The following is a 27,974-nucleotide window of genomic DNA, read 5'->3' as shown; positions in this document are numbered from 1 at the left end:
GAGTGCAGTGGCACGGTAACAGCTCACCACTGCCTCGACCCCCAGGACTCAGGTGATTCCCCCACCTCAGCCTCCTGAGTATCTGGGACCACAGGCACCGGCCACCACACCTAGCTAATCTTTGTATTTTTTGTAGAGACGGGGTTTCACTATGTTGCCCAAGCTGATCTCCAATTCCTGGGCTCAAGAGATTTGCCCGCCTCGGCCTCCCAAAGTGCTGGGATTACAGGCGTGAGCCACCACGCCCATTCCATTGCTTTTTTTTTTTCCGGAGTCTTACTAGATTTGGGCTCACTGCAGCCTCCACCTCCTGGGTTGAAGCCATTCTCCTGCCTCAGCCTCCCTAGTAGCTAGGACTACAGGCACCCGCCACTACGCCCAGCTAATTTTTCTGTGTGTGATTTTAGTAGAGACAGGGTTTCACCATGTTGACCAGGATGGTCTCGAACTCCTGACCTCGTGATCTGCCCGCCTCGGCCTCCCAAAGTGCTGGCATTACAGGCATCAGCCACAGCACTCGGCCCATTTCTTAATTTTAAAAATAAATTATAGCTTAAATAAACCTGTAAAATACACACAGCAAGCTCTCACCATATCTGCCATGAGAACTTCACCTGAACTGATAAACCACTCCTTAGCCGATTTTGAGAATGGAAATACACTGCCTTTACATACTTCCTGAAGATCGAATTATATTAGGAAAAGATGCGGGAGAATCCACCTAAGTGCAATGATAGGTGGCTGGCTCCAGGGTCTTACTAATTTTCAAGGCAAAAATCCCACACTTGCCCATCCCCCACTCCAAACCAAGTATATTGCATATGTGGAAGGACGGCAGAAAATGTAATAAGATTAGGATACGAATATAACCAAGAAAACAAGGTTGTGTTGTTATTGGGGATAATGAATTCCTGGCCCTTTACAAGTTCACCTGGTTACATGTCCAACTAACTTTAGGCCCAGCGTCTACTTCGGGCGCACAAATCCTGCGATTCTCTCTTTTAAGTCGCGGCCCGGAACTGTCTTGGAAAACTTGAGTTCTCCACTTAAAAGTCATGTCATCATGTTTCGACCCCTAGAATACGTTCAACGGCTACTTTTTTCTTTTCTCTGCTAAAGAAAAGGGCACTCTCCGGAGGAAGGGCAGATGACAGCTCCACGTCTGCAAAAGTCGGCGCCGCCACGACGGTGGCGGGCGTCGGGGAGGGCGCCGGGGCCGGGACCACCACGCCGGGGGACAATGGAAGGAGGAGGGGAGTGGGAGAGAGAAGTGGAGGCAGCCGCTGGGCTGGGCCCTTCTAGCGACTGGGGGCTCGGAAGTCTCGGGAAGGACAGCTGGGTGACGGGGGACCCGGCCGACGCCCCTCACAGGGCCACGTAGCCCACGCCGGCCCCGGCCGCCGGGCCCCGCGCGTAGGCCGAACCGCTGGAGAGTGGCCCCAGGCGGGGATGAGGGGCGAGGGGCCGGACCGTACCCACGCCCGTCGTGGCCCAGCCCTTTCACAACTTGGAGCCCGCGAGGCGAAGGCCTCGGGAGCCTGTGCCAGGCATTGATCCCTCCGAACGTCCAGACAACCCACCCCCACCGCTCGGCCCGGGCCAGTAGCCCGAGCTCCCCGCGCCCCGCACAGACACCGGCTCTGGGAGAAAGAGCAGCCGCGGCTCTGGGGTCGCGCGTCCCACTCCTCTACCCTAGTTCTCCCCCAACATTCTCATCCGGACTCCCTCCCTCTCCCGAGAACTGCCCCGAGCTCGCCCACGGGTGTTTACCGGGACTCGGGGCGGCGGCGACTCCTCAGTCCCTAGACTAAGATGGCAGCCGGTCCCGAGCCCCGACCACAGCTACTAGAGCGAGTTAGCAGCCAAAGCGCAGGCGCCTGAGCGCGGGAGTGGTCTGGACTACAAGCCCCAGCAGGCCTTGCGCGCCAGCTGTTCGGCCCACCCCTGGCTTGAAGAGCCGGCTGCGGTGGTAAATCCAGTTAAATCCCAGTTTTCCTCACCTCCAGGTGAGACGGCAGCCAGCGGCTCCCAGCACCTCCAGGCTTTTTTTTTTTTTTTTTTTTTTTTAACACCCCGCCCACCGGAGCCTATAAGGACTGTGATTCTCAAACTATGGTGTGCATCAGAATCACCTAGAGAGCTTATTAAAACTTACAGGGCTGACCCCCACCCCCAGAGTTTCTGATCAGAAGATCTGAAATAGGAGGATAGGGTCTGATAATCTGCATGTCTATCAAGCTCTCTAGTGATACTACTAGTGAGTGAAATAATAATTTGAGAACCACTGGGCTATACAGCTTAGTTTATAACTTAGTTGTTCTTTTTTTTTTCTTTTACTTTTCTTTTTTTTTTTCTTCTTTTTGAGATAAGGTCTTACTCCGTCACCCACGCTGGAGTGCAGTGGTGCAGTCATAGCTCACTACAGACTCACACTCCTGGGCTCAAGCAAGTCTCCCACCTCAGCCTCCTGAGTAGCTAGGACAACAGGTGAGCACCACCACACCCGAGTAATTTTTGTCTATTCTTTGTAGAGATGGGGATGGGGTGGGATCCGGATGGGATGGGACAGGGACAGGGACAGGGGCACAGTCTCGCCATGTTGCCCAGGCTGGTCTCAAACTCCTGAGCTCAAGCGATACTGCCTCCTCAGGCCCCCTAATCGCTGAGATTACAGATGTGAGCCACTGCACCTGGCCTGGTTTAGCCTTTAACAATGTACATTAAAGTCCGTGGTTAAAAAGAAAATAAAAGAAAAAAATATACACTTGAGAGTTACACTGACTGGGTTCAAATCCTCCCTTTTCTGCCTTTTAACTGAGTGTGCTTAGGAATGGTGATAACAGCTTAGTGGAGCCAACATGGCCGGTGTTCTAAGAGCTGATACCAAGCTCCCTTTATTCTCACGACAAACCTATTCCAGAAATACCGTTATTATCCCCATTTTACAAATGTACAAACTAAGTCACATGCTTGATAAGAACCCAGGCAGTCTGGTGTGAAAGTCCGTTCTCTTAACCTTCTTCATGGATTGCTTGAGAAATAATAGGCTATGCAAGCAGAGACTCAGAGGTATGACTAAGTACTCATTTCTTAGTGACCTTTGCTATTACTGTTTCCGCCTAATGAAAATAGTATTTTGCCATCTGGAAAGTCACTTACATTTTTCAAAGTATTTTTTTTTTTTTTTTTTTTTTTTGAGACAGCGTCCTGCTCCGTCACCCAACTTGGAGTGCAGTGGTGCAATCATAGTTCACTGCAGCTGACCTCCTGGGCTCAAGTGATCCTCCCACCTCAGCTTCCTGAGTAGCTGGGACTCCAGGCTCAAGCCACTACACCAGGCTAATTTTTTTTATTTTTGTAGAGACGTGGACTCCCTGTGTTGCCCAGGCTGTTCTCAAACTCCTAGGCTTGGCCAGGCTCGGTGGCTTACCCCTGTAATCCTAGCAGTTAGGGAGGCCAAGGCGGGTGAATCACTTGAGGTCAAGAGTTCGAGACCAGCCTGGCTAACATGGTGAAACCCCATCTCTACTAAAAATATAAAAATTAGCCGGGCGTGGTGGCGGGTGCCTGTAATCCCAGCTACTCGGGAGGCCGAGGCAGAGAATTGCTTGGACCCAGGAGGCAGAGGTTGCAGTGAGCCACGATCGCGCCACTGAACTCCATCCTGGGCCACAGAGCGAGACTCTGTCTCAAAAAAAAAAAAAAAAAAAATCAAAAATTAGTTGGGCATGGTGGCACACCCCTGTAATCTCAGCTACTCAGGAGGCTGAGGTGGGAGAATTGCTTGAACTCAGGAGACGAGACTGCAGTGAGCCAAGATCGTACCACTGTACTCCAGCCTGAGTGACAGAGTGAAACCCCATCTAAAAAAACGCAAAAACCAAACTCCTAGGTTCAAGCCTTCAAGCCTCAAGCAAAGTACTTTCAAAACCACTTCCCCTGCAACATGCTTTAGGAAAGATTGCTAAAATACCGATTCCTGCGCCCCTATCCTCATTCAGATTCTCTAGTGCAGTGATTTTCAAACCTCAGTACTTATCAGAATTGCCTGCAAGGTTAGTTAAACCATAGATTGCTGAGGCCACTCCCAGAGCTTCTGATTCAGTAGGTCTGGGGTGGGGCCTGAGAATTTGCTTTTTTTTTTTTTTTTTTTTTTTTGATACTGAGTCTCACTCTGTCGCCCAGGCTGGAGTGCAGTGGCCCAACTTCCGCTCACTGCCACCTCTGCTTCCCAGGTTCAAGCGATTCTCCTGCCTTAGCCTCCCAAGCAGCTGGGATTACAGGTGCATGCCACCATGACTGACTAATTTTTGTATTTTTGTAGGGATGCAGTTTCCCCATGTTGGCCAGGCTGGTCTCGAATTCCTGACCTCAAGTGATCCGCCTGCCTCGGCCTCCCAAAGTGCTGGGATTACAGGCTTAAACCACCGTGCCTGGCAGAATTTGCATTTCCCCTTCCCTTTCCCCTTCCCCTTCCCCTTCCCTTCCCAGACAGAGTTTCACTCTTGTTGCCCAGGCTGGAGTGCAATGGCGTGATCTTGGCTCACCACAACCTCTGCCTCCTGGATTCAAGCAATTCTCCTGCCTCAGCCTCCCGAGTAGCTGGGATTACAGGCATGCACCACTATGCCTGGCTAATTTTGTATTTTTAGTAGAGACGGGGTTTCACCGTGTTAGCCAGGATGGTCTCAATCTCCTCACCTTGTGATCTGCCCGCCTCGGCCTCCCAAAGTGCTGGGATTACAGGCGTGAGCCACTGCGCCCGGCCAGTACGAGGTATTTTTATGACCATTATACAGAGAAGAAAACTGAATGTGACAAATTAAATGGCTTGTTCAAGATCACTCAGCCAGGAACCAGGGATCTAACCCTAAGTCCTCTAGCTCCAGATTCTGTATTCACCTACACTTTTAAAAACTATATAAGGTTAGGCAAAACTAGTTATGGTGTTAGAAGTCAGGATACTGGTTACTCTTTGAGGGGAGGGAATACCTGGAAGAAGGCACAAAGACATCTCTCAGGATGGGTGATAATATTCTGTGTCCTGATCTGAGTGGTGTTACTGTTTCAGGAAAAGGGTCCTGATTCAAACCCCAAGAGAGGGTTCTTGGATCTCGTGCAAGAAAGAATTTGGGGCGAGTCCATACAATAAAGTGAAAACAAGTTATTTATTTCTTTATTTATTATGATGATTATTATTTTTTCAGACAGAGTTTTGCTCTTGCTGCCCAGGCTGGAGTGAAGTGGCGCAATCTCAGCTCACTGCAACCTCTGCCTCCTGGGTTCAAGTGATTCTCCTGCCTCATCCTCCCAAGTAACTGGGATTACAGGTGCACACCACCACACCCTGCTAATTTTTGTATTTTTAGTAGAGACGGCGTTTCACCATGTTGGCCAGGCTGATCTTGAACTCCTGACCTCAGGTGATCCACGTGCCTCGGCCTCCCAAAGTGCTGGGATTACAGGCATAAGCCACGGCGCCCAGCTGATAACAAGTTTATTAAGAAAGTAAAGGGGCCAGGCGCTGTGGCTGACACTTGTAATCCCAGCACTTTGGGAGACCGAGGCAGGCGGATCACGAGGTCAGGAGTTCAAGACCAGCCTGGCCAACATGGTGAAACCCCGCCTCTACTAAAAATGCAAAAATTGGCTGGGCATGGAGTCGGGTGCCCATAATACCAGCTACTCCAGAGGCCGAGGCAGGAGAATTGCTTGAACGAGGAATCAGGAGGCAAGGCGGAGGCTGCAGTGAGCCGACATCGTGCCACTGCACCCCAGCCTGAGCGAGATTCTATCTCAAAAAAAAAAAGGATAAAAGAAAGTAAAGGAGACCAGGCGTGGTGGCTCACACCTGTAATCCCAGCACTTTGGGAGGCCGAGGCAGGTGGATCGCTGAAGGTCAGGTGTTTGAGACCAGCCTGGCCAACATGGTGAAACCCCGTCTCTACTAAAAATACAAAAAAAGTTAGGCAGGCGTGGTGATGCACGCCTGCAATCCCAGCTACTCAGGAGGCTGAAGCAGGAGTATCACTTGAACCCAGGAGGTAGAGATTGCAGTGAGCTGACATCGTGCCACTTCATTCCAGCCTGGGAGACAGAGCAAGATTCTGTCTAAAAAAAAGGGAAAGAAAGTAAAGAAATAAAAAAGAATGGCTACCCCAAAGGCAGAGCAGTGGCTCGAGATACTGGCCTAAGGATACTTAGAGTTATTTCTTGATTATATGCTAAACAAGGAATGGATAATTTATGAGTTTTCCAGGAAAGGAGTGGCCAATTCCCAGAGCTGAGGGTTACTCCCCTTTTTAGACCATATAGGGTAACTTCTGGATGTTGCCATGGCATCTGTAAACCGTCATGGCACTGGTGGGAGTGTCTTTCACATGCTAATCCATTATAATTAGCATATAATGAGCAGTGAGGATGACCAGAGGTCACTTTCATTGACATCTTTGTTTTGGTGGGTTTTAGCCAACTTCTTTATCGGCAAGGTCTTTATGACCTGTAGCTTGTGCCAACCTCCTCTCATTCTGTGACTTAGAATGCCTAACCTCTCACGCCTGTAATCCCAGCACTTTGGGAGACTGAGGCAGGCAGATCACAAGGTCAGGAGTTTGAGACCAGCATGGCCAATATGGTGAAACCCCGTCTCTACTGAAAATACAAAAATGAGCCAGGCATGATAGCAGGCGCCTGTCATCTCAGCTACTCAAGAGGCTGAGGCAGGAGAATTGCTTGAACCCAGGAGGCAGATGTTGCAGTGAGAGGGATCATGCCACTGCATTCCAGCCTGGGCAACAGAGTAGGACTCCATCTCAAAAAAAAATAAAAGAAAAGAAAAAAGAATGCCTAACCTCCTGGGAATACAGCCCAGTAGGTCTCAGCCTTGTTTTACACAGCCCCTATTCAAGATGGAGTTGCTCTGGTTCAAATGCCTCTGACAGTACACAGGCTTTCTCACTTTCTCAAGCCATATACTTATTATTTCTGCATTTTTCTCTATATTATACATCAATAAAAGCTTACTTAAAACAAATATATGTTTTATTTTATTTCATTTTTATTTATTTAGCGACAAGGTGTTGCTCTGTCACCTAGGCTGTAGTGCAATGGTGTGATCATAGGAGCCTCAAACTCCTGAGCTCGAGCAATCCTCCTGCCTCAGCCTCCAAGAGGCTTTGTTTTTTTGTTTTGAGACAGAGTCTCGCTCTGTTGCCCAAGCTGGAGTGCAGTGGCGCAATCTTAGCTCCTGCCTCAGCCTCCCAAGTAGCTGGGATTACAGGTGCCTGCCACCATGCCCAGCTAATCTTTTTGCATTTTTAGTAGAAACAGGGTTTCACCATGTTGGCCAGGCTGGTCTTGAACTCCTGACCTCTGGTGATCCACTGGCCTCAGCCTCCCACAGTGTGAGCCACTGCACCCAGTCCCAAATATCTGTTTTAAATGGATATTGGCCAGGAGTAGTGTCTCATGCCTGTAGTCCCAGCACTTTGGGAGGCTGACGCAAGAGGATCCTTTGAGGTAAGGAGTTCTAGACCACCCTGGACAACACAGACTCCATCTCTAATAATGGTAATATAAATAAATAAATGCATACTCATTTTGTTTGGAAAATGCATCTCTTTCTACTGCATATCAACGTATAAAAGCTTTATAGTGCATCAGAATTGCCTGAAGGACTTGTTAAAACTCAGATTGCTAGGTGTCACCCAAGAATTTCTGAGTCAGGAAGCTCTGTTAGGACTGAGAAATTGCATTTCTTTTTTTCTTTTTTCTTTTCTTTTTTTATTTTTTATTTTTTTTGAGACGGAGTTTCGCTCTTGTTGCCCAAGCTGGAGTGCAATGGCACAATCTTGGCTCACTGCAACCTCCACCTCCGGGGTTCAAGCAATTCTCCTGCCTCAGCCTCCCAAGTAGCTGGGATTACAGACTCCTGCCACCATACCCAGCTAATTTTTTGTATTTTTAGTAGAGACAGGGTTTCACCATGTTTGCTAGGCTAGTCTTTAACTCCTGACCTCAGGTGATCCACCCGCCTTGGACTCCCAAAGTGCTGGGATTACAGGCATGGGCCACTGTGCCCAGCTGAGAAATTGCATTGCTAATAAGTTCCAGGTAATGCTGATGCCCACCTAGCGTGACACTTTGAGAACCACTGGACTATGCTATCCTACCCTTCTTACTAATGCCAATAGGGTGGGTCAGCTCTCATCTGGGAGGCAGTACCTAACAGGAGTTAGTAATTTCGGCTTCAGCGGCATATGTATCAAGGATCTGGTCCGTATTATGTCAATAAATTGCTTGTGGGGCCGAGGGGGCAGGGGTTCTTAGGAAAAGTCACCTGAACCTCAGTGTCCAAATCTCTAAATGAGTCTAATAGAACCTACCTCCTAGGATGTTGTAAAGATTCTAGAACATCCCGGGTTTGTAGTTGGTGATTGTCCAAGAAGAAGCCGAGTTTGTGAGGGCAGGGAATCCCAGCCTGGCCATTTCCTCATTCTCCCATGCTATGTGGCTCTAGCTCTCAAGTTCCCTGATCCAGAACTCAGCCTGGTCTTGGCCTGGTCAGAATGCAGGATCAATGGTTGATAAAACTGAGACACCCTTACCTTCCTTCTGCCTGTGACACCTGTACAAATCCAGGACAGGACTAGCCCTGCTAGAGCAGGGGCCAGAAACCTGGAGGAGCTGTCACCAGCAAGGGAAGGAGGTTCCTAGGCCTCTTGGGGAGGAGGAGGGCAGGAAGCAGGGCTGCAGAGCTGGAAGGAGTTGGGAGAAAAACCCCAGCGGCCCACATGCCACCTGCCACTTACCAGATTTCCCTGCAGAACACTTAGTCATACTATTGTCCCCCTCTTTCCTGGAGCCTCTTTGCTTTCACTTGCCAGAGGAAGGCTTGAAAAACTGTGTGTTAATGGAGAGAAGACACCACAGGGCTTCTGGGGGCCTGAGATCTGGATCCAAAGAAACCACTTAAGGCTGGGTGTGATGGCTTATTATTTCTCTTTAAGACTGTTTACTTATCCTTGAAATAAGGTACACAAGTTCTGTCCATGGTCCCAGGTTGCCAGATTTAGAAAATAAAAATATAGAATGCCCAGTTAAATTTGAATTTCAGATAAACAACAGATAATTTTTAGTATAAATATGTGCAGCTATTGCATGTAACATACTATTACTAAAAATTTTCTCATTGTTTATCTAAAATTAAAATTTAACTGGGCATTCTATATTTTATTTGGCAACCCTACTTCCAAGGCTTTATAATACACTTTCTAGATCAGAGGTAATAAACTTAAATGCCTCCAAGGACCATCCAGGTAAAATAAAAAATAACACTTAGATCAGCTGCGATGGGTCACACCTGTAATGCCAGCACTTTGGGAGGCCAAGGTGGGTGGATCACTTGAGGCCAGGAGTTCAAGACCAGCCTGGCCAACATGGAGAAACTCTGCTTCTACTAAAAATACAAAAAAAAAAAAAAAAAAAAAAATTAGCCAGGTATGTTGGCATCCACCTGTGATCCCAGCTACCTGGGAGGCTGAGGCACAAGAATCGCTTGAACCTGGCAGGTGGAGATTGCAGTGAGCCAAAATTGTGCCACTGCACTCCAGTCTGGGCGACAGAATGAGGCTCTATCTCAAACAAAACAAAACAAAAACCCACCTAGGCCAGGTGCGGTAGCTCACGCCTGTAATCCCAGCACTTTGGGAGGCTGAGGCAGATAGACCACCTGAGGTCAGGAATTCAAGACCAGCCTGACCAACATGGTGAAACCCCGTTTCTACTAAAAATACCAAACAACTAGCAGGACGTGGTGGCAGGTGCCTGTAATCCCAGCTACTCGGGAGGCTGAGGCAGGAGAACTGCTTGAACCCAGGAGGTGGAGGTTTCAGTAAGCCAAGGTCTTGCCGCTGCACTCTAGCTTGGGCGACAGAGCAAAACTTTGTCTCAAAAAAAAACCCAAAAAAATCCAGAAACAAATAGTAAATTGTAGTTAATGATAGGCATGTTGAAGTGTTTAGAGGTAGTGAACTCTGCAACTTCTTTGAAATGCATCAAAAAATTAGATGGGACTGGGCACAGTGGCTCATACCTGTAATCCTAGCAGCACTGTGGTCAGGAGTTCAAGACCAGCCTGGCCTACCCAGTGAAACCCTGTCTCTACTAAAAATACAAAAATTAGCCAGGCGTGGTGGTGGATGCCTGCAGTCCCAGCTACTCGGGAGCCGGAGGCAGGAGAATTACTTGAACCCAGAAGGCGGAGGTTGCAGTGAGCCGAGATCACGGCACTGCACTCCAGCCTGGGTGACAAAGCGAAATTCCATCTCAAAAAAAAAAAAAAAAAAATTAGCTGGGTGTGATGGCTCACACCTGTAGTCCCAACTACTCAGGAGGCTAGGGTAGGAGAACTGCTTGAGCCCTGGAGGTTGAAGCTCCAGTGAGCTTTGATCTTGCCACTGCAATCCAGCTTGGGCAACAAAGAGATACTCTCTCTCGAAAAATAAATAAATAGGCCAGGCACAGTGGCTCAGGCCTGTAATCCCAGCACTTTGGGAGGCTGAGGCAGGCGGATCACCTGAGGTCAGGAGTTCAAGACCAGGCTGGTCAACATGGCAAAACCCCATCTCTACTAAAAACAGAAAAATTAGCCGGGATTGCTGCCACATGCCTGTGATCCCAGCTACTTGGGAGGCTGAGGCAGAAGGATTGCTTGAACCCTGGAGGTGGAGGTTGCAGTGAGCAGAAATCATGCCACTGTACTCTGGCCTGGGCAACAGAGTAAAACTCTGTCTCAAAAAAATAATAGTAAGATGGATGGGAGGAGAGATGGAGAAACAGATGAATGAGTAAATATGCAACAAAGCAAATGTAGCAGACAGTTAACAATTGTAGAATCTAGGTAATGGGTGGATGAGCATTCACTGTACAGTTCTTTCAACTGCTCTGTGTGTTTGAAAATTTTCATAATATAGTGTTGGGAGGAAATCTTGCGCAAGCAAAATGCAGCCCAAGCCTGAGCAACATAGTAAGACCCTGTCTCTACAAAAATAAAATAAAAATAGTAACCAGCTGTGGTGGGAAAAGGCTGAGGGGGGAGGATCGAATGAGCCTAGGAGGTCAAGGCTACAATGAGCCATGATCACGCAACTGCACTCAAACCTGGGCGACAGAGTGAGACTCTGTCTCAAAAACAAATATATAAACAAAAACCCAAAAAGGCTGGGCACAGTGTCTCATGCCTGTAATCCCAGTACTTTGGGAGGCCGAGGCAGGTGGATCACTTGAGGTCAGGAGTTGGAGACCAGCCTGGCCAGCATGGTGAAACCTCATCTCTACTAAACATACAAAAATTAGCCAAGGGTGGGGGCATGAGCCTGTAATCCCAGCTACTCAGGAGGCTGAGGCAGGAGAGTCACTTGAATCTGGGAGGCGGAGTTTGCAGTGAGCCGAGATCACCCCATCACTCCAGCTTGGGTGACAGAGCGAGATTTCGTCTCAAAAAAAAAAAAAAAAAAAAAAAAAATGCAGTTGATTTTCACAGCTGAATTTCCAACCCCTGATCCATTTGCAGCCAGCTCCATGTTCTATTCTTCCTCTTTTTTGGGCTACAAACTAGCATGATTTTATTTACAAAGTTCCTTTCTCCTTGCTCTTTTCCCAATGTTCCTCCTAACTGGGTTCAAGTTCCCTGCCTACTATTTATTTGCCATGTGACCTTGCCTCTCTGGGTCTCTGCTGACATCTGGAAATTGAGGTCAAATGCATTTCTTTTGTTTATCTTGAGGCAGGAGTTTGGACCATTCAATCTGGGAAGATTTCCTCCTTCCTCCCTCCCCAAATCAAAAGCCTTTTTTTTTTTTTTTTGGTCTTATTTTTTTGAAACGGAGTTTTGCTCTTGTTGCCCAGGTTGGAGTGCCATGGCATGATCTCGGCTCACTGCAACCTCCGCCTCCTGGTTCAAGCGATCCTCCTGCCTCCACCTCCTGAGTAGCTGGGATTACAGGCATGCACCACCACCCCCGGCTAATTTTATATTTTTAGTAGAGACAGGGTTTCTCCATGTTGGTCAAGCTGGTCTGGAACTCCCAACCTCAGAGTATCTGCCCACCTCAGCCTCCTAAGGTGCTGAGATTACAGGCATGAGTCGCCGAGCCCAGACTATCCATAAGTCTTTCAAGGGGAAAGAGCCAGTCTTATCCATACTCATGTGTCTTCTGGCAGGTAGTGACATCTTAAGGGTGCTCAGGAAATGCTTGAATGAAACCCCTCTGTAAACAGAAAGGAGGAGTCAAGGACGTATATTGAGTGCCCACTGTGTTTTTATGAACTAGATATGCCTTTATTCATCCCACAGCTACCCAGTGAGGTAGGAGTCACTGTGATTCCCACTTTTATAGAGGAAGAAACAGGTTCAGAAAGGAAAGTGACTGGCCAAAATTCACAGTGAATTCAAGAAACAGATCTGAGATTGGAACCTAGGACTGTCTCTTTCAACTTCATCACAACTGCCTCTTCCTGAATCAATAAAAAGAAGAGTCTCTTTTTATGTAGCCTTCAAATTTTCTATACTGAATTAGAAGTAGGAAAAAAAAAGAAAAAGTTATAGGCCGGGCACAGTGGCTCCCGCCTGTAATCCCAACACTTTGGGAGCCTGAGGTGGACGGATCACCTGAGGTCAGGAATTCAAGACCAGCCTGACCAACATGGTAAAACTAAAAATACAAAAATTACCCTGGCATACCACGCCTGTAATCCCAGCTACTCAGGAGGCTGAGGCAGGAGAATCACTTGAACCTGGGAGGTGGAGGTTGCAGTGAGCTGAGATCATGCCATTGCACTCCAGCCGGGGTGACAGAGCAACACTTCATCTCAAAAAAAAAAAAAAAAAAAAAAAGACAAAAAGAAAAAGAAAGAAAAAGGCCGGGCGTGGTGGCTAACCCCTATAATCCCAGCAATTTGGGAGGCCAAGGTGGGCGGATCACAAGGTCAGGAGCTTAAGACCAGCCTGACCAACATGGTGAAACCATGTCTCTACTAAAAATAGAAAAATTAGCTGGGCATGGTGGTGCATACCTCTAATCCCAGCTACTCAGGAGGCTGAGGCAGAAGAATCGCTTGAATCCAGGAGGCGGAGGTTGCAGTGAGCTGAGATCATGCCACTGCACTCCAGCCTGGGTGACAGAGAAAGACTCTGTCTCAAAAAAAAAAAAAAAGTTATAAAAATAAATCACCATCAGGAGCTCTCAGTACATCCCCCTGCAATTTTGGGGAGATTTGAGCTTCAGAGCAGCAACTGCAAGACTCAAGAACTGCCTTAGATAATAATCAGCATGTCAGAGCCTCTTCTAGTCCTGCTCATTACCCTCAGTTCCTTCTTTTCTTGTTCTCAAACCTAAAGTTATCCTTCTTCCAGGAAAGCCCCATTGGCCTATTTCTACAAACTGCGGACCTGAATAATTTCTTGCCCAGAGTTCTCACTGGAGATGACTGGCCTAAGCCAGAACCTGCATCTCAGGAGAGAAAAAAAAAGATTAAAGCCATTCCTGTGAATTCCTCAGGCAAAGGCAAAGTCAAGCAACAAACATCCAGGTCACCTTATGCAAGTTGGGAAGGTGTTCTCAGGCAGAAACACCCCTGGGAATCTTAGAAATCCGACTTAATTAATGCAAACTACTGAGGTGGCAAAGGGTGCAATTATAAACATGGGGACACATGTGACTTTATTTTCAGTCATCGGGAACCTTCTAGACTTGGAGAAGGAGGGGCAGGTCCCAGAGGCCAACTGGTCCATTAAGGCATTAAGGCTGTTTCCTCATGTATGAAACAGGACTGGCCGGGCATGGTGACTCACGCCTGTAATCCCAGCACTTTGGAAGGTCAAGGCGGGAGGATCACTTGAGATCAGGAGTTTGAGACCAGCCTGGCCAACTTCGTGAAACCCTGTCTCTACTAAAAATACAAAACTTAGCCGGGTGTGGTGGTACATGCCTGTAGTCCCAGCTACGCAAGTGGCTGAAGCAGGAGAATTGCTTGAACCCAAGCAGCAGAGGCTGCAGTGAGCCAAGACAACACCACTGCACTCCAGCCTGGAAGAGAGTGAGATTCCATCTCAAAAAAAAAAAAAAAAAAGAAAGAAAGAAAGAAAGAAGAAGAAACATGACTTAGTGTCTTACCTCTTAGGTTGTAGAAAAGATAAAATGAGAGTATATTGACACAGTACAGGCTCAAGTGTGCTCAATGAAACCAAGGGCTGTTACCTGATTAGGCCCATCAAACTTAACCTGGCTGGGCGCAGTGGCTCACGCCTGTAATCCCAGCAGTTTGGGAGGCCAAGGTGGGTAGATCACCTGAGGTCAGGAGTTGGAGCCCAGCCTGGCCAATATGGTGAAACCCCGTCTCTGCTGAAAGTACTATAATTAGCTGGACATGGTGGCGGGCATCTGTAATTCCAGCTACTCAGGTGGCTGAGGCAGGAGAATTGCTTGGACCCAGGAAGCAGAGGTTGCAGTGAGCCAAGATCGCGCCATCTCACTCCAGCCTGGGCGACAAGAGTGAAACTCAGTCTCAAAAACAAACAAACAAACAAACAAACTTAACCTGCCTTACTTGCTTTTCTCTTTTTTCCTTTTAGAAATTTTATCAGCCTATATCATGCTCTGATTTGTTTCCTTTTAGTCACTTGCTTCTAGTTGATTTTAAAACCTATATAGCTAAAAGTCACATAGCTAAGCAGTGTATAACTAGACTTCCACAGTTTCCTTATAGGTAACATATCTGATATATAGGTCACTATGACAATGGTTGCTTAAGTTGTTTTTCAGGAACTCACAGTCAGTTCTTGTCCAGTTCAAGCTGGCTGAGCCCACCGACCCTTCACTTCAGCCTGCTTGAGTGTCTGATGGGTGACCTTTCAATGTTAGAGGGCCAAAAAGTCCGTCCTTAGATCATACTAGTGATGTCATTTTGTGAACATGCATCCTATGAACCATAAAGCTTGACTGTGCTTGCACAGATCACCAATGGCCTCACTTTTCTTTACCTCCAATCACCTTTCCCTACACCTTGGACCACCTTGCTTCTTTATCCCATAAATATCCCTAAACCCTGTTTTCAGAGATGCAGATTTCAGACCTGTTCTCCTATCTCTTCACTGGGCTGCCTTGTGAATAATCTCTTTATCGGCTGCGAAACTTACCATCTCAGTGATTGGCATACTGTGCAGTGGGCAGAACAAGCCTGGTTCGGCAATGTTGATTTTTCAGCTGAGGCAAATATCCCAGAGTGTTTAGGTGACTTCCCTGAGATCAGCTAGTCATTGATGGAATCAGGATTCACTTTTGATCGACCTGAATCTAGAGCCCTCACTCTGAACCTTTAAACCAACTTCTTTCAAGGGGTTGTGCAGTGACAGATGTACACAAGATGATTTTAGGTGATGCCATAAATGGTCATTTAAAATAACTTTTGCCAGGTGCAGTGGTTCACACCTGTAATCCCAGCACTCTGAGAGGCCGAGGCAGGTGAATCACCTGAGACCAGGAGTTCAAGAGCAGCCTGGCCAACACGGCAAAAACCCGTCTCTACTAAAAATAACAAAAATTAGTTGGGTGTGGTGTCAGGAGCCTATAATCCCAGCAACTCGGGAGGCTGAGGCAGGAGAATTGTTTGAACCCAGGAGGCGGAAGTTTCAGTGAGTTGAGATTTCGTCATTTCACCCCAGCCTGGGCAACAAGCCTCCATCTCAAAAAATAAAGAAAGAAGTAACTATTTATTTATTTATTTATTTTAAATAGAGACTGGTTTTGCTGTGTTGCCCAGGCTCGTCTCAAACTCCTGGGCTCAAGCAATCCGCCCGCTTCAGCCTCCCAAAGTGCTAAGATAACAGGCATGAGCCACCGTGCCCAACCTAAAAATATGTTTTTATTGTGAAAAATATCAGAGATAGATAAGAACAGAGAAAACAGCATAATGAATTTCCAGTGTCATAAGCTTCAAATACCAGTAACAATAGTTTTCAGGCTGGGCATGTTGGTTCACACCTGTAATCCAAGCATTTTGAGAGGTGAGGTGATCACTTGAAGTCAGGAGTTGGAGATCAGCCTGGGCAATGTAAAGAGACCCTCATCTCTAAGAAAAGGCTGGATGCGATGGCTCATGCCTGTAATCCCAAACTTGGGGAGGCCAAGGCAGGCGGATCACTCGAGGTCAGGAGTTCAAGACCAGCCTGGCCAACATGGTGAAACCCTGTCTCTACTAAAAATACAAAATTAGCCAGGTGTGATGGCACACACCTGTAGTCCCAGCTACTAGGGAGGTTGAGGCAGGAGAATCGCTTGAACCTGAGAGGCATAGGTTGCAGTGAGCTGAGATCGTGCACTGTACTCCAGTCTGGTGGCAGAGCAAGACTTGGTCTCAAAAAAAAAAAAAAAAAGAAAGAAAGAAAGAAAAATAGTTTCATCTACTGCCTCCATTGATGGCTTATTTCAAAGCAAATCCCAGACATCATATAATTTCTTCTGTCAGTATTTCAGTAGATTGTATGGTAGCTTTTATCTTAGTAGTTGCATTCCTTAGTAATGTATATACTGAAGCAGTGGGTGGCTAACCCATTGAGCTGGTCATTTCACAGATATTGTGTAGGATGTGGCTAAAGTAGGATTTTAGCTATTAAAACTATGAGATGCCATGTTCTCACTATCAGATCAGTCAGGAACAAAAAGTTTGATATCTCAACCGTGTTACCAAGCATGTGAGAAAACAGCCATACTCCTGATTGGAGTATAAATTGATGTGATGCCAATTGCGTGGTGGGAGGACAATTTGGCTGTAGCTATGAAAATTTTTAAAATATATGTCAGGACTGGGCACAGTGTCATATGCCTGTAATCCCAACACTTTGGGAGGCTGAAGTGGAAGGATTGCTTGTATCCAGGAGTTCTAGACAACCATAGGCAACATAGCAAGACCCCATCTCTACAAAAAATAAAAAATTAGTTGGGCATAGTGCTGCATGTGTGTAGTCTCAGGTACTCAGGAGGCTGAGACAGGAGGATTGCATGAGACCAGGAGGTTGAGGCTGCAATGAGCTGTGATCCTGCCACTGTACTCCATTCTGGGCGATAGAATGAGACCTTGTCTCAAAACAAAACAAAACAAAAAGACATAGGAAAAAATCTTCAAGACCTTGGGTTAGGTAAAGATTTCTTAGATGTGACAGCAAAAGCTTAATCTATAGAAGGAAAAATTGATCAATGAAACCATCAAAATTCAAATTTTTCTGTGTCTTAAAAGACACCATTTGCTTTCTGTGCTACCCACAGAGGGGTCCATATGACATTGTTGTGGATTCCCATTGTAACTTCAAGGGAAAATTTCACAATGTCCAGAGCCCTTGATGTCCTGCCAGTGAAGGAAGATGTCCTCGAGTTCCTTGTAGCAGAATAGCAGGAACCCACTTAGGTGGCATCAACCTTGACTTCCAAATGGAACAGCACTTTTTTTTTTTTTTTTTTTTTTAAGACAAAGTCTTGCTCTGTCGCCCAGGCTGGAGTGCAGTGGCACCATCTTGACTCACTGCAACTTCTGCCTCCTGGATTCAAGCGATTCTCCTGCCTCAGCTTCCTGAGTAGCTGGGATTACAAGGTGCACGCCACCATGCCTGGCTAATTTTTGTATTTTTAGTAGAGATAGGGTTTCATCATGTTGGCCAGGCTGGTCTCAAACTCCTGACCTCAAATCCTCAAGTGATCTGCCTGCCTCAGCCTCCCAAAGTGCTGGGATTACAGGCAAGAGCCACTGCGACTGGCCAGAATAGCACATCTATAAGAGGAAAAGTGACAGCATCTACGTCGTCAATCTGAAGAGGACCTGGGAGAAGCTTCTGCTGGCACCTCATGCCATTGTTGCCATTGAGAACCCTGCTGATGTCACTGTCCTATCTTCCAGGGACACTGTCCAGCCAGCTGTGCTGAAGTTTGCTGCTGCCACTGGAGCCACTCCAGTTGCTGGCCACTTCACTCCTAGAACCGTCACTAAGCAGATCCAGGCAGCCTTCTGGGAGCCACGGCTTTTCGTGGCTACTGACCCCAGGGCTGACCATCAGCCTCTCACAGAGGCTTCTTAGGTACACCCACCTACCATTGCTCTGCATCACACAGATTCTCCTCTGTGCTATGTGGACACTGGCAACCCATGCAACAAGAGAGCTTCCTCAGTGGGTTGAATGTGGTGGAGGCTGGCCCAGGAAGTTCTGCACGTGTGTGGCATCATGTGAACACTCGTGGGAGGTCATGCCTGATCTCTGCTTCTACAGAGATTCTGAAGAGACTGAAAATGAAGAGCAGGCTACTGATGGAAAGGCTTTGACCAAGGAGGAATTTCAGGGTGAACAGAGACTGCTTCAGCTCCTGAGTTCACTGCTACTCAGCCAGAGGTTGCAGACTGGTCTGAAGGCCTGCAGGTGCCCCCTGTGCCTATTCAGCAGGTCCCACTGAAGACTTAGCCTGCCATGCAGGCCTGGTTTGCAGCCTCCCCTGCTCAGGAGAATTGCTTGAACTCAGGAGTTTGAGATCAGCCTAGGCAATATAGCAAGACCCCATCTCTTAAAAAAATTTTTTTTAATTGTTCACTTAAAATATTTGTTTGTTTATTTTTCTCCTTGAGATGCAGTCTCGCTCTATCGCTCAGGCTGCAACCTCCTCCTCCTGGGTTGAATCAGTTCTCCTGCTTCAGACCCCCCGAGTAGCTGGGATTACAGGCTTGCACCACCATGCCCAGCGAATTTTTGTATTTTTAGTAGAGGTGGCGTTTCACCTTGTTGGCCAGGCTGGTCTCGAACGCCTGATCCCACGTGATCCGCTCACCTTGGCCTCCCAGAATGTTGGGATTACAGGCATGAGTCACAGTGCTGAGCCCTAAAATGGTTAATTTTATGCTGTGTGAATTTTACTTTAATTTTTTTAAAGTCATCATCAAGAAAATGAAAGAAAAGCCACACACTAGGAGAAAATATCCGTATAATACATACATGATAAAGGACTTGTAGTCACAATATACAAGGAGCTCTTACAACTCCATAATAAGACAAACCACTCATTTTAAAAATGGACAAAAGATCCGAATGGACATTTCGCCAAAAAAGATCCAGAAATAGCTAATAAGCACATGAAAATAAGCCCAACATCATTAGTCATTAGTGAAATTAGTGTCCCTGGCCGGGCGCGGTGGCTCAAGCCTGTAATCCTAGCACTTTGGGAGGCCGAGACGGGCGGATCACGAGGTCAGGAGATCGAGACCACCCTGGCTAATACGGTGAAACCCCGTTTCTACTAAAGAATACAAAAAACTAGCCGGGCGACGAGGCGGGCGCCTGTAGTCCCAGCTACTTGGGAGGCGGAGGCAGAAGAATGGTGTAAACCCGGGAGGCGGAGCTTGCAGTGAGCTGAGATCCGGCCACCGCACTCCAGCCTGGGCGACAGAGCCAGACTCCGTCTCAAAAAAAAAAAAAAAAAGAAAGAAATTAGTGTCCCCTTCTCTAAATCATCTTTAGACAAAAGCACAGGGCTGCCTCCCTGGCATGTTCTTAACCTTGGCTAAATAAACTTCGAAATTGATTGAGACCTGTCTCAGAAACTTTTTGGTCTACACCAGACACAGAATATCACGTAGTCCATGTATATGGAATGTCCACAATGGGATGCCATTTTATTATTTTATTTTATTTTTTGAGATGGATTCTTGCTCTGTTGCCCAAGGTGGAGTGCAGTGGTATGATCTCGGGTCATTGCAACCTCTGCCCCCTAGGTTCAAGTGATTCTCCCACCTCAGCCTCCTGGGTAGCTGGTATTACAAGCACGTGCCACCACACTCAGCTAATTTTTTTTTTGAGATGTAGTATCACTCTTGTTGCCCAGGCTGGAGTGCAATGGCGCGATCTCGGCTCACTGCAAACTTTGCCTCCTAGATTCAAGTGATTCTCCTGTCTCAGCCTCCTGAGTAGCTGGGATTTCAGGCATCAGCCACCAGGCCCAGGTAATTTTTGTATTTTTAGTAGAGATGGGTTTCACCATGTTGGCCAGGCTGGTCTGGAACTCCTGACCTCAGGTGATCCACCCACCTCGGCCTCCCAAAGTGCTGGGATTACAGGCGTGAACCACCACACCCGGCCATAAGTTTTTTTTTTTGTTTGTTTGTTTGTTTTGAGACGGAGTCTCGCTCTGTCGCCCAGGCTGGAGTGGAGTGCAGTGGCCGGATCTCAGCTCACTGCAAGCTCCGCCTCCTGGGTTTACGCCATTCTCCTGCCTCAGCCTCTGGAGTAGCTGGGACTACAGGCGCCCGCCACCTCGCCCGGCTAGTTTTTTTGTATTTTTTAGTAGAGACGGGGTTTCACCGTGTTAGCCAGGATAGTCTTGATCTCCTGACCTCGTGATCCGCCCGTGTCTCAGCCTCCCAAAGTGCTGGGATTACAGGCTTGAGCCACCGAGCCCGGCCAAGTTTTTTTTAGTAAATAGAGACAAGATCTCACTATGTCGCCCAGGCTGGTCTCAAATTCCTAAGCTCAAGTGATCCTCCCACCTCAGCCTCCCAGATTGGTACAATTTACTGACCACCACATGAATACACAATTGACTTTTCCTCTACCACCTTCTTTTTCTCTTGCAACATGTGGATTCAGTAATGTGACCTCACCCTTCCTCTTTCCCCTCCAAGCCTGCTTTTCCCCTTGAAATATTGAAGCCCTGAAAAACATCTTTGGAGAAAGGCACAGACCTGCCTCCCTGGCACATTCTTAACCATAGCAAAATAAACTTATACATTGATTGAGACCTGTCTCAGATACTTTTTGGTTTAAACCAGTCACAAAAATATCATATATTCCATGTATATGGACTGTCCAGAAAAGGTAAATCTATAGAAACAAAAAGTAACCTGGGTGAGGTGGCTCATGCCTATAATCCCAGCACTCTGGGAAGCTGAGGCAAACAGCCGGGTTGAGCCCAGAGTTCGAAGCAGGCAGATAGGTTGAGCCCAGAGTTAGAGACCAGGCTGGACAATATGGTGAAACCCCATCTCTACAAAAAATACAAAAATTAGCTGGGCATGGTGGCACATGCCTATAGTCCCAGCTACTTGGGAGACTGAGGTGGGAGGATTGCTTGAGCCCAGGAAATCAAGGATGCAGTGAGCCATGATCTTACCATGGCATTCCAGCCTGGGTGACACAGTGAGATTCACTTTCTTTTTTTTTTTTTTTTTTTTTTTGAGAAGGAGTCTCACTCTGTCACCCAGGCTGGAGTGCAGTGGCCAGATCTCAGCTCACTGCAAACTCCGCCTCCCGGGTTTACGCCATTCTCCTGCCTCAGCCTCCCTAGTAGCTGGGACTACAGGCGCCCGCCACCTCGCCCGGCTAGTTTTTTGTATTTTTTTAGTAGAGACGGGGTTTCACCGTGTTAGCCAGGATGGTCTCGATCTCCTGACCTCGTGATCCGCCCGCCTCGGCCTCCCAAAGTGCTGGGATTACAGGCTTGAGCCACCGCGCCCGGCCGAGATTCACTTTCAAAAAAAAAAAAAGGGCCGGGTGCGGTGGCTCAAACCTGTAATCCCAGCACTTTGGGAGGCCGAGACGGGAGGATCACGAGGTCAGGAGATCGAGACCATCCTGGCTAACATGGTGAAACCCCGTCTCTACTAAAAAAAACTACAAAAAACTAGCCGGGCGAGGTGGCGGCGCCTGTAGTCCCAGCTACCCGGGAGGCTGAGGCAGGAGAATGGCGTGAACCCGGGAGGCGGAGCTTGCAGTGAGCTGAGATCCGGCCACAGCACTCCAGCCTGGGTGACAGAGCGAGACTCCGTCTCCAAAAAAAAAAAAAAAAAAAAAAAAAAAAAGGAAGTGCTGGGGCATAGGGTGTCATGAGACCATGAAGAACTAGCTTTTTTTTTTTTTTTTTTTTTTTTTTTTTTTTTTTTTTTTGAGACGGAGTCTTGCTCTGTCGTCCAGGCTGGAGTGCAGTGGTGCAATCTCCACTCACTGAAAGCTCCACCTCCTGGGTTCACGCCATTCTCCTGCCTCAGCCTCCTGAACAGCTGAAATTACAGGCACCCTCCACCAAGCCCGGCTACTTTTTTTGTAATTTTAGTAGAGACGGGGTTTCACTGTGTTAGCTGGGATGGTCTTGATCTCCTGACCTCATGATCCGCCTGCCTCAGCCTCCCAAAGTGCTGGGATTACGGGCATGAGCCACCGAGCCTGACTTTTTTTTTTTCTTTTTGAGACAGAATCTTATTCTATTGCCCAGGCTGTAGCGCAGTGGCATGATCTCAGCTCACCACAACCTCCACCTCCCGGGTTCAAGCGATTCTTCTGCCACAGCCTCCCAAGTAACTGGGACTACAGATGCCCGCCACCACGCCTGGTTAATTTCTTTTTTTTTTTTTTTTTTTTTTTTGAGATGGGTCTCGCTCTGTCACCCAGGCTGGATGCGGTGGTGCGATCTCGGCTCACTGCAACCTCTGCCTCCAGGGTTCAAGCAATTCTCCTGCCTCAGTCTCCTGAGTAGCGGGGACTACAGGTGCGCACCACCATACCTGACTAATTTTTGTATTTTTAGTAGAGATGGGGTTTCACCATACTGGCCAGGCTGGTCTCAAATTCCTGACCTCGTAATCAGCCCACCTCGGCCTCCCAAAGTGCTGGGATTGCAGGCGTGAGCCACTGAACCCAGCAATTTTGTATTTTTAGTATTTCCAACTCCTGACTTCAAGTGATCCACCTGCCTCAGCCTCCCAAAGTGCTGGGAATACAGGCGTGAGCCACTGAACCAAGCCCTAGAGCTAGCATTTAATCCAACATGGGGGATCAGGGAAGTATCTAAAGCAATAAGAATATATTTTGTTGGCTGGGCACAATGTGGCTCATGCCTGTAATCCCAGCACTTTGGGAGGCCGAGGCAGGTGGATCATGAGGTCAGGAGATCGAGACCAGCCTGGTCAACATGGTGAAACCCCGTCTCTACTAAAAACACAAAAAATTAGCCGGGTATGGTGGCACGCGCCTGTAGTCCCAGATACTCAGGAGGCTGAGGCAGGAGAATGGCTTAAACTCGGGAGGTGGAGGTTGCAGTGAGCCGAGATTGCACCACTGCACTCCAGGCTGGGCAACAGAGCAAGACTCTGTCTCAAAAAAAAAAAAAAAAAGAATATCTTTTGTTAAAGTATTTGGCCTTTTGTCCTAGATCCTTGAAGCCCCTCTAGGAATAGCTTCAGTGCCAGAAGGTGAAAGATAAAAAGATTGTTATTTAAAACAATCCATTTTCAAACACACTTGAGTATATGTTTTGTTTTGTTTTGTTTTGTTTTGAGAGGGAGTCTCGCTGTGTTACCAGGCTGGAATGCAGTGGTGCGATCTCCACTCACTGCAACCTCTGCCTCCTGGGTTAAAGTGATTCTCATGCCTCAGCCTCCTGAGTAGCTGGGATTACAGGCACATGCCACCACACCCGGCTAGTTTTTTTGTGTTGTGTTTTAGTAGAGATGGGGTTTCACCATGTTAGCCAGGATGGTCTCAATCTCCTCACCTCATGATCTGCCCGCCTTGGCCTCCCAAAGTGCTGGGATTACAGGTGTGAACCACAGCGCCTAACCGAATTTATGTTAATGAGAGGATTTGGGGAAAGTTCCAAGATAACCACAGGATGGGGGTCTGGCTGCCAGATGATCCAACCATTTAGTCAAAGGGTTAGAAGTTTCAGCCCCATACCCAACCTCCAGGGAAGGTCTCAAAGTGAAGTTAATCACCAATGGCCAATTATTTATCAGTCATGCTTACATAATGACGCTTTATTTTATTTTATTTTATTTTTTTTGAGACAGGAGACTCTCTGTGTTGCCCAGGCTAGAGAGCAATGGCGTGATCTCAGCTGGCTGCAATCTCCGCCTCCCAGGTTCAAGCAATTCTCGTGCCTCAGCTCCTGAGTAGTTGGGACTACAGGCACCCACCACCACAACCGGCTAATTTTTGTCTTTTTCGTATAGATGGGGTTTCACCGTGTTGGCCAGGCTGGTCTCAAACTCCCAACCTTAGGTGATCTACCTGCCTACGCCTCCCAAAGTGCTGGGATTACAGGCGTGAGCCTCTGGGCCCAGCCCGATGATAAACCAAAATGACTGGGTTTAGAGAGCTTCTAAATAGCTGAACACCTGTAGGCTTCCAGGATGGTGAATGGGAGCACATCCACACGCAGGAGGAGACAACACCCCAGCTTCATGAGGATCAAAGCTCCTGTGCTCCAGACCCTTTCAGACTTTACCCTTTGTTCTCTTCATCTGATATAATGTATATGTTTCCCTGAGTTCTGTAAGTCCCTCTACCAAATTAATGGAACCCAAGGAGGGAGTTGTGGGAATTCTGATTTATGGCTGGTTAGTTTGAAGTTCTGGAGGCCTGAACTTACTACTGGCATCTGAAGTGGGGGCGGTCTTGGGGACTGAGCCCTCAACCTATGGGACCTGGTGTTATTTTCAGGTGGATAGTGTCAGAGTTTATTTGGACTAGAAAACACCCAACGGGTGTCCACTGCAGAACTGATTGATTGCCTGATGTGTGGGGAAAACCCCCATACATCTTGTGTCAGAGGCCTGTTGTGAGTATAGTGGGAGAAACTGAGTTTGTTTTTTCTGGTCATGGTGGTTGTACAACTCAATAAATTTACTATAAATCATTCAATTATACACTTACAGTGTGTGCATTTTATGGTATGGCAATTATACCTCTATAAAGATGTCTTTAAGGCCGGGCGCAGTGGCTCATGCCTGTAATCCCAGCACTTTGGGAGGCTGAGGCGGTCAGATCATGAGTTAAAGAGTTCAAGACCATTCTGGCCAACATGGTGAAACCCCGTCTCTACTAAAAATACAGAAAAATTAGCTGGGCATGGTGCGTGCCTGTAATCCCAGCTACCCGGGAGGCTGAGGCAGGAGAATTGTTTGAACCAGGGAGTCAGAGCTTGCAGTGAGCCAAGATTGTGCTACTGCACTCCAGCCTGGCGACAGAGCAAGATTCCGTCTCAAAAATAAAATAAAATAAATAAAATAAAATAAAGATGTCTTCAAATATAAGGCCTCAGCCAAACACCATGACTCACATCTGTAATCCCAGCACTTTGGGAAGCTAAAGAGGGAAAATCGCTTGAGCCCAGGAATTCAAGACCAGCTTGGGCAACATAGGGAGACCCTGTCTCTATAAAATATACAAAAATTAGCTGGGTGTGCTGGTACATGCCTGCAGTCCCACCTACTCTGGAGGTTGAGATGGGAGCATTGGTTGAACCCAGGAGGTTAATGCTGCAGTGAGCCATGATCATGCCACTGCATTCCAGCCTGGGTGACAGAGCGATACCCTGTCTAAAAAGAAAAAAAAAAAAGGCTTCAACCTGAGGAGGTTGATTGCCCACCCTCCCCACCAAAAAAAAAAAAAAAAAAAAAGAAGAAGAATGAAAAACCAACCGGTTGTTCCTAGCCGTTTCATCTCTAAAAATTTATCTCTTAGATAAATATGCAATGAACAAAATAACTGATGAACTTGGTTATTTGTCCTAACATTTTTTGTAATAGGAAAACATTGGAAATAAGGTCAGTGTTCACCAGTAGGGGACTAGATAAATTATGGTACTAGAAAAACTATGCAGGAACTAAAAAAGAAAGAAGGAGGAGGAGGAGGAGGAGGAGGAGGAGAAGGAGAAGGAGAAGGAGAGGAAGAGGAAGAGGAAGAGGAAGAAGAAGAAGGAGGAGGCCGGTGTAGTGACAAAAGCCTATAATCCCAGCTACACAGGACGCAGAGGTGTTGAGAACTTTGCTCCTTAATTCAGCTAAAACCAGGTTCTTGTCACACAACCGGGAAGAATTAGGAAAGTGGAGACATTGAAGGGTGAGGAGAGTAGAATTCATTGGGTGAAAAGGCAAAAAGAAAAAAACTCTCAGCAAAGCGAGAGGTGAGAGGGGATCCTGCTAACAGGCCTCTACCTAGCAGATTGATTACCAGGCCACCGCACAGAAACTGAAGAGGCTAGGCTACTCTCCCTGCACCCAGTTTGAACTTCCCAAACTTCCTGTGGCTCCACCCTGTTCTTCTAGTGTACAGGCAGGCCTTCCCCTTATCTGCCTCCTGCATCTATCAGGGGGAGGATAGTTTCACACCAGGAGTTCAAATCCAGCCTGGGCAACATGGCCAGATACCATTTGAAGAAAAAATAAAAAAGGCTGGGCACAGTGGCTCATGTCTGTAATCCCAGCACTTTGGGAGGCCGAGGCAGACGGATCACCTGGTCAGGAGTTTGAGACCAGCCTGGCCAGCATGGTGAAACCCCGTCTCCACTAAAAATACAAAAATTAGCTGGGCATGGTGGCGGGCATCTGTAATCCCACCTTCTTGGGTGGCTAAGGCAGGAGAATTGCTTGAACCTGGGAGGCGGAGGTTACAGTGAGACGAGATCGAGCCACTGCACTCCAGCCTAGGCGAGACAGCAAAACCCCGTCTCGGGAAAAAAAAAAAAAAAGAATGAGGCATATGTACTAATATGAATTAGTATTCAAACTATTTTATTTAGAAAATAGGCCAGGCATGGTGGCTCATGCCTGTAATCCCAGCACTTTGGGAGGCCGAGGCGGGCAGATTACAAGGTCAGGAGATCGAGACCATCCTGGCTAACACGATGAAACCTCGTCTCTACTAAAAATACAAAATATTAGCCAGGCACGGTGGCAGGCACCTATAGTCCCAGCTACTTGGGAGGCTGAAGCGGGAGAATGGCATGAACCCGGGAGGCGGAGCTTGCAGTGAGCCAGATCGCACCACTGCACTCCAGCGTGGGCAAAAGAGTGAGAATCCGTCTAAAAAAAAAATACAGAAAATAAATAGCCTGGCAAAGTGGCTCATGCCTGTTATCCCAGCACTTTGGGAGGCTGAAGCAGGAGAATTGCTTGAGGCCAGGAGTTCGAAACCAGCCTGGGCAACATAGTGGGACCCTGTCTCTACAAAAAATAAAAACAAATTAGCCATGCATGGTGGCTCGCACGTGTAGTCCCAGCTACTCAGGGGTGGGAGTGCTGAGGTAGGAGGATTGCTTGAACCTAGGACGTGGTGGCTGCAGCGAGCCATCATCGTGCCACTGCACTTCTAGCCACAGAGTGAAACCATGTCTAAAAAAAAAAGCCAGGTGGCTCACACCTGAATCCCAGGGCTTTGGGAGGCCAAGGTGGGCGGATCACCTGAGGTCAGAAGTTCGAGACCAGCCTGGCCAATGTGGCAAAACCCCATCTCTACTAAAAATACAAAAATTAGCCTAGCATGGCAGTGGGCACCTGTAATTCCAGTTACTCAGGAGGCTGAGGCAGGAGAATCGCTTGAACCAGGGAGGCAGAGGTTACAGTGAGCCAAGATTACACCACTGCACTCCAGCCTGAGTGACAGAGGGAGACTCCATCTCAAAATAAATACATACATAAATAAAATGAATAAATAAATAAAATAAACGAAGTGAATCAATTTAAAGAAAAATATGAGGCCAGGCCCAGTGACTCACACCCGTAATCACAGCACTTTAGGAGGCTGAGGGGGGCGGATCACCTGAGGTCAGGAGTTGGAGACCAGCCTGGCCAACATGGTGAAACCCCATCTCTACTAAAAATACAAAAAAAAAAAATTAGCTGGGCGTGGTGGTGCGCACCTGTAATCCCAAGTACACGGGAGGCTAGGGCAGGAGTATCACTTGAACCCAGGAGGCGGAGGTTGCAGTGAGCCGAGATGGTGCCATTCATTGCATTCCAGCCTGGGCAACAAGAGCAATATTCCATCTCAAAAAAAGAAAAAAAACCAAGAACAACTATTGCTACTTGCAAAAACAGAAGAATTGCAGAAACATGATAGTGAAAGAAGCCAGACAAAAAAATGCATACCATAAAAAATATACTTCACAATTTTA

General features: G+C 47.4%; 2 protein-coding genes across 6 annotated transcripts in view; one reads left to right on the top strand and one right to left on the bottom strand.

Annotated features, from left to right (window-relative positions):
- Positions 1-1,885, bottom strand: part of ITCH (itchy E3 ubiquitin protein ligase) — a 137,307-nt gene extending 135,422 nt beyond the window's left edge. For 4 of the 5 annotated variants that reach the window (XM_030914565.1, XM_030914569.1, XM_030914564.1 and 1 more), the window contains exon 1: positions 1,771-1,862. The gene's annotated coding sequence lies outside the window, so the exon portion shown is untranslated. Of the gene's footprint in view, positions 1-1,770 lie in introns of all 5 variants that reach the window. The other variant, XM_010386495.2, reaches the window with a different exon arrangement.
- Positions 1,148-18,502, top strand: LOC104680559 (40S ribosomal protein SA). Its single transcript, XM_030915345.1, is given in 5 exon segments — positions 1,148-1,377; positions 17,408-17,490; positions 17,814-18,264; positions 18,266-18,392; positions 18,395-18,502. Coding segments are annotated over 5 exon segments (999 nt in total).
- Positions 18,503-27,974: the final 9,472 nt, after the last annotated feature.

Source organism: Rhinopithecus roxellana, chromosome 13 (assembly GCF_007565055.1).
Source record: "Rhinopithecus roxellana isolate Shanxi Qingling chromosome 13, ASM756505v1, whole genome shotgun sequence".
Classification (NCBI taxonomy): domain Eukaryota; kingdom Metazoa; phylum Chordata; class Mammalia; order Primates; family Cercopithecidae; genus Rhinopithecus; species Rhinopithecus roxellana.
Note: the sequence above shows the minus strand (reverse complement) of the source record. Positions and strands in the feature narration are given on the sequence as shown.